The following is a 6,000-nucleotide window of genomic DNA, read 5'->3' as shown; positions in this document are numbered from 1 at the left end:
TTTCCCTAGGGACAAATTAGAATTATTTCTGCAGCATAATTATATCACTGCTCACTGGAATGACTAGATGAAACCTGGTCACATTTTCTAATTTTTAACCTTTCATACCATTCACGTCATCTGCACATGGGTAAAAGAAAATTCAAAATTGACGAGTCTTGGTAAATGAGCTGGCAGCTGTGTAAAACAATAGCAGCTTATTTAAGAATATGGCTTTGCCTATGTCATTATTCTGTACATTAAGTAACTTGACGTCTTTGGAGACTTCCTTCAAACAGCAATAAAAAATGCACTGATCACCAGTCTTCAGCTTTTATTCAATGGAGGAAATGAGGAATGGGCAAAAGATTGTGGCCACTTAAAATGAGAAACACTTCAGGAGACGGCCTTGAGCTCCACATCAAAGTACAGGGTGCTGTTAGGTGGAATGACCCCCATACGGGTGCTGCCATATGCTTGACTGGCTGGAATAACCAGACGGCGCCTTCCTCCAACTTTCATGCCTGCAAAGAAATTTTTGAGCATTTGAGGTTTCAATACAACCAGGAGTGCAAGACTGTAATGAAATGAGCATATAAGTTCAGTGCAGCAAGAACATTTAAGAGGTCCATTCAATTTCCTTACATTTTACTATTCGCCGCACGCTATGCCACCACTCACTCTATGCTGTGAACTAGGCTTTCACTTATGTAGCGGCAGCTTTGGGAAATGTAGTGCAGGCTTTCCTATTCAAGTAGTCCTGAATTTTTGCCATGGGCTATGTCGTGCGGAATGCGTTGGTTTTTGTCACATTTTTAAACACTCAACATCACTGTGATTCACCTGTGCTTGGAAGGTAAGCAACCAGTGAAAGTCGAGTGCAAACTGTTCCCTTTTTGTTGTGGAACAGTCTGCCTTCAATGAGTCAATTGCAACAGCATCCACAGCGAAGAATTCCCACCACTCTTAGTAACCATTCTATCTTGCTAAGCGAGAAAGAGTACAGCATGCTCCAGGTGTGATCTTGTTCTCATTGTGTAGGATAAACTGAATGGACTTCTTATTCAAGCTATCTTGGTACTTCTTAAGCAGCAAAGACAGTTAAACCTCAACATAAGGAAGTCTGCAAAATCCTTCGTCATAGTATTAAACTTTCGTTACATTGAAATTCGACCTTTCATACAAATGAATACAGTTGTTGACAATTCTTTTACTTGGAAGGGGCCATAAAATTTTCAGAATTATCGGGCAAGTGGAAAAAACTAATTTCAATAAGAAAAAAAGGATAGTCTTGCTGAATTTCCGAGTCAGCGACTAAAGAGTAAAAAAGCCATAAAGTGATCGCTCCGATATTCTCAAGAATGCTCTCAGCGGTCTCAAAGGTTGCAGACACATCTGGCCAGTGAAGTACTGCCATCACACAACACATTCATTATGTTTGACTAAGTGGAAACTAGGCCAGACAAATCAGTGATTTGTAGTGTTTTACAAGGCGACCGTATATACTTGATATTGTTATTTACCACAAGGTGAACATGGCTATACACTACATAAGCAAACTGTAGAAAATCCATGCGCATATTGCAGAAGGTGCCACTTGCCTTGAATACCAGTCTCCCAGCCCTTGATGACCTCGTGCTTGCCTAGGCGGAAGGAAAAGGCTTTACCGGTGCGGCACGAGTCAAATACGTGGCTGTTGGCCAAGCGACCTGTATAGTATACGTGTACCTGAAAAGTGCGAGAACCAAAAGGCTTCTTCACTACAGGATCTGTGGCTATCCTTGGTAGACACACTCCAGAGAGCATCTGTGAATGTTTTAGTGACAGTACCTATGCACAGGCCAGGGCTATAAGCAGTTAAGTAGTCGTAACTGCAAGTGACCATTTTATGGAAGCTATGGTTTCAGGTTGTCTTTACAGATGTGCAAATGGGAACAAAAAAAACCAAGTGCCCTTCTACTCTGAAGAAGGATGACCAGCGAAGCTGTGTATGTGGGCCCCTTAAGGGCAAACTGCACCTCTGCCACGGGTTGGCCTGTTAATGCACTACTTTCGGGATCAGCCCACGTATGGGGAGTGCTTAACACCTGCTTCACCTCCGCCGTGGGTCGGCCCGGCATTGCACTATGATCGGGATCGGCCCATGTATGGGAAGTGCTTGATGCCTGCTTCACCTCTGCCACGGCTAAGCCCGGTATTGCACTATCTGTAGGATCGGCCCACGTATGAAAAATTGTTGGTCCATGTGCGGATGTGATCTGCCAGATCCTAGCCATAGCCTCACTGTAAAACCAAACAACTGAGGCATACCACAGCATGTACCAAGGTATTGTAGCAAAACTACCTGTAGTGTAACCTTTGCAAACTTGTGACAAAACGCATAGGGTTTCACTTATAACGTAACTGCTTATGTGCATTAGTGCACAGCCTATAGAGGCGCCACTGATGGCCACCTAGCAGACACTTTGCAGCAAATATAGCTGAAGTTCACAGCTGCGATTTTCCCTTCGTTCAGGTGCCAGACAACTACTTCAGTGCTAACACTGCAAGAAAGATGCGGACCTTTATGAGAGCCGACATGTACACATTGTTATCAGAGTATGAGAAAACCCAGCTTGCACACGTGCAACGAAGCCCAGTTATACGAATGGGGGTAGCTGTGTCGTTTAGTTGCCTAAATGTGAAGGCTTGATCATTTTTTTTAATGTTCTACTCTTACCGTAATACTCTTTCTGTACCTCAATAATGGGCGCACTTCGTTGGTGCAGACTTAAATCTCTGACGACTCCAGACACTGCTGTGCCAGCACACATTGTACTGATTTTGCTACCAATGAATACACATGACATTGCCGAATAAGTGCTGTCATAGTCTCCTCAAGAAGAGTCATTACAAGCTTGTTCATGGAAATGCATAGACTAATCAACAAGGTCACCAAACACGTGATGGAACAAAAGCGCAAGTTAGTGCTGCGTCCCAGATTGAATTCATCTGAGCACTTCGATGAACTGCCCTTCCCATTGCAGCTTTCACAATTTGGAATCCCCTTAGTGAACTGCTTGGAAATGCGCGAAGATCGAGTCTTACCAACTTTCTTTAAAATGATATGACGGAGAGAAGCCACATAATATATTTAAAGAACGAGCAGTGCAGGCAAGGCCAGATTTATTACTCTGTGGCGCAGGCATTGCACTCGTACGCCACAAAAGCTAGGAACAAATTCAATTGAGTACAAAATGCACTCTGCTGTCAAACAAAGTGCACAGTGAGGCAAGTCTGGTCAGACAGCAGCAAAGTATAATGACTCCACAAACATGACAATTATTTTTCAGCAAAAATTTAACAGCAATATTATATGTAGCAGCTAACAAATCCTTTGCCTGAGCTACCTTTCTTCTAACACATTTGTCAAGCAACCAGGATATTGAAGATTCTCTGGGGTGAAAAGACTAAAGCAATTAAAGAAGCACTTGCTTTTGTAATCATTCCAATAAAACACAGCATGGTTTAATCCCCTAACAAACAAGGTGAGAAAACTACCGTAATTAAATATATTAACAACGGTTCTGCAAAAGTTCAACATGCACGAAGCCACGCATATAAGAGATCAAAAAACATGAACTGCATGACAGCTGGTTTGACAATTTAATGGGCTGCATAAAACCAACAAAATCAGTTCTTGCAACCCTTGGCAGCTTTAACACACGACATGATGCACTCATATCATGGTTAGAGCAACACGGTAAAGAAGCTGAGAGCAGCATTCAGAACCTAAGCCTTAACCCACATGCTGCACTGCGGACAAACCGAACTAAAACATTAGTAGGCTGTGATCAACTTCGTCGCTTACCTGTGTAAACATTATTTAGTTCAGCAAACACCGAGATGACAAAAGAAAGTGTGAGAACAAGAAATTTCCCGCTGAACGGCGGTGATCCATTGCTGCCATTGCTCCCGCTCATCAGGCTTTAAGGGGAATGATTAGAACAGCGCACGACTGTCCTAGGCCATGCCGACTTTGTGCGGCCTGCGCTAATTGCGTTCAGCGCACTCAACCGCGCGCTCCCGGCTATCGAAGTCAGCGCAGTCTAGGCAGCACAACCGAACACATGCTCTGAACATGCGCTCTTGGTTCATTGATTTGCAGAAGTTTTCAACACATTTTTTTTCCATAAAAGGTTTTCATTCACCCATATTACATTTTCCAATGAAGTTTACTCACCTACAATGCATAACCAAGCGAAGAAAAACGAGAACAGACGACAAACTGTTCTAAAGCGAGTGCGAGTCTTGTCGTATGTCTTCCAACTTTAGCAGCCTGCTAACACTTTTTACATTTCATATAATTGTAAATGCAATAACAAGCTCTCATAATTAAACAAAACATGTTTATTATTACACATAAAGTTAAAAGAGGTTCTTATGGGCAGTTTTAGTAGAGAATGAATCATTGTGACAGACGGAACGGTGCTTGCCAGGCGCGTCTTCAACAAGTCCTGGCTCTCTGAGAACAATGCCAATCCGAAGTCACAATATACTGGCTTTCTCATGCATACCACAGCTTAACAGTGCCAGATTTCCCTCTATAATATAGTGAGAAACTATGCTTGAGCACTCCACCACGCAACCACTGTTCTTCGACAGAAAACTGCGGTGGACGGCTGCCTCCTTTTCCAAGTGCACTTAGCAAGGCTGCCACCAGTGTCGGGTCCTTCAATGCGTGCTATGCGTATAGTGCAGGACTAAATATCATGCAGTCTTTTCTGACTTCCATTTATCTTGCCATAGAAAGAACTCAATGTAGGTGCATACTGCTTATGGTGTAGCCGTGTGAGACGAAATATGTGCTATAATGCAGTTGTGAAATTCCGCAGACAAGCTAGCAGTGAGCATGCTTCTCATTGAGGTGTGCCGACCGAGGAGAGAGCGACAAGGTTAAAGCAGAAGAGGATACGTGGAGGGATGAACAAACAAGGAAAGGAGGGGGGGGGGGAAGCGTGCTGGCTCGGTGGACATGGCGAGGGGGGGGGGGGGGTTTGCCTAGGTGATGGAGAAGCGTTATGCTTCGGCCACTTGTCAGCACATGTGGCCCGTATTGTTGTTCTTCGGTTCTTCAGTTTGTGTGTGGAGAGTAAATACAGTCGCCGATTGATATTTTCGGACACGGACAGACCGGAAAAACGTATTGTGACCATAAAATTAACTAGCTTTTTACAGCACCACGGAAAAATCTATTGAGGTTGTGGAGATATTGAGTGTCTGACCTTGACTCTGCAATACTGTCGGTTTAAACTGTCCTTTGAAGGTACGAGTTCAGCAAATGGATCGCGCCAAGCAAACCAATGTTGTACCTCTTGCTGGCGTCATATGCTGTGTGCATGCGCTACAAAAGAGCCCTGCGGTACAGCTGCCGGGTGGTCTCAATGATGCCCTGATCCATCGGTTGCAGTACGGCGATTATGTTTACACGCAAAATTTCTAAAGTGATTGCCTTGACGTTGTCGATCTTCCTGTCGCTTGGACAATTGTTAATTATGAAAAGCACTTGCTGATTCTTTGTGCTGAACCGTCTATCGCGAAGGTGCACACAGTCTTCAAAAATAGCAGCAGTCATCCATGCTCGCTTGTTACTTCTGTAGTTGCATTTCAGAAGCAATGCAGCTTCTCCGCTTTCCCCAGTATCAACAAGAGACGCTTGTCCTTGCCTGTTGCATTGGCACTAAACATCACCGTGACATGCTCCTTCCTCTGTTCTCCTCCGGATGAAGATTCACCAGCAGTAGTGAATGTGCGATTTGGTAGCGTCTTGTAGATGTCTTTGTCTGTATACTTTTCAAGTAGAGCTTGATGCCGATGTTGGCGCCATACGTCTACAGTGTCACGGTTCACAGCTGTGCTTTCGCCAACGATTGACTTCGAGGTCACGCTGTGTCTTTTCTTGAACCGCTCAAGCCAGCCATCGCTCCACTTGAAATCTTTATGTCCCATTTGGAGGGCGACAGCTTTGGCTTTTGCAGTAAG

At 44.1% G+C, this 6,000-nt stretch overlaps 1 protein-coding gene across 1 annotated transcript in view; it reads right to left on the bottom strand.

Moving 5' to 3' along the window:
- Window positions 1-296: 296 nt before the first annotated feature.
- Window positions 297-6,000, bottom strand: part of LOC142575237 (46 kDa FK506-binding nuclear protein-like) — a 30,910-nt gene continuing 25,206 nt past the window's right edge. The window contains exons 8-9 of the mRNA XM_075684404.1: window positions 1,581-1,707; window positions 297-503 (exon numbers count right to left, since the gene is read on the bottom strand). Of these exons, the coding sequence (XP_075540519.1) occupies window positions 376-503; window positions 1,581-1,707 (255 nt within the window). The 3' untranslated portion in view covers window positions 297-375. The remainder of the gene's footprint in view (window positions 504-1,580; window positions 1,708-6,000) is intronic.

This window comes from Dermacentor variabilis, chromosome 3 (genome assembly GCF_050947875.1).
Source record: "Dermacentor variabilis isolate Ectoservices chromosome 3, ASM5094787v1, whole genome shotgun sequence".
Taxonomy (NCBI): Eukaryota; Metazoa; Arthropoda; class Arachnida; order Ixodida; family Ixodidae; genus Dermacentor; species Dermacentor variabilis.
Note: the sequence above shows the minus strand (reverse complement) of the source record. Positions and strands in the feature narration are given on the sequence as shown.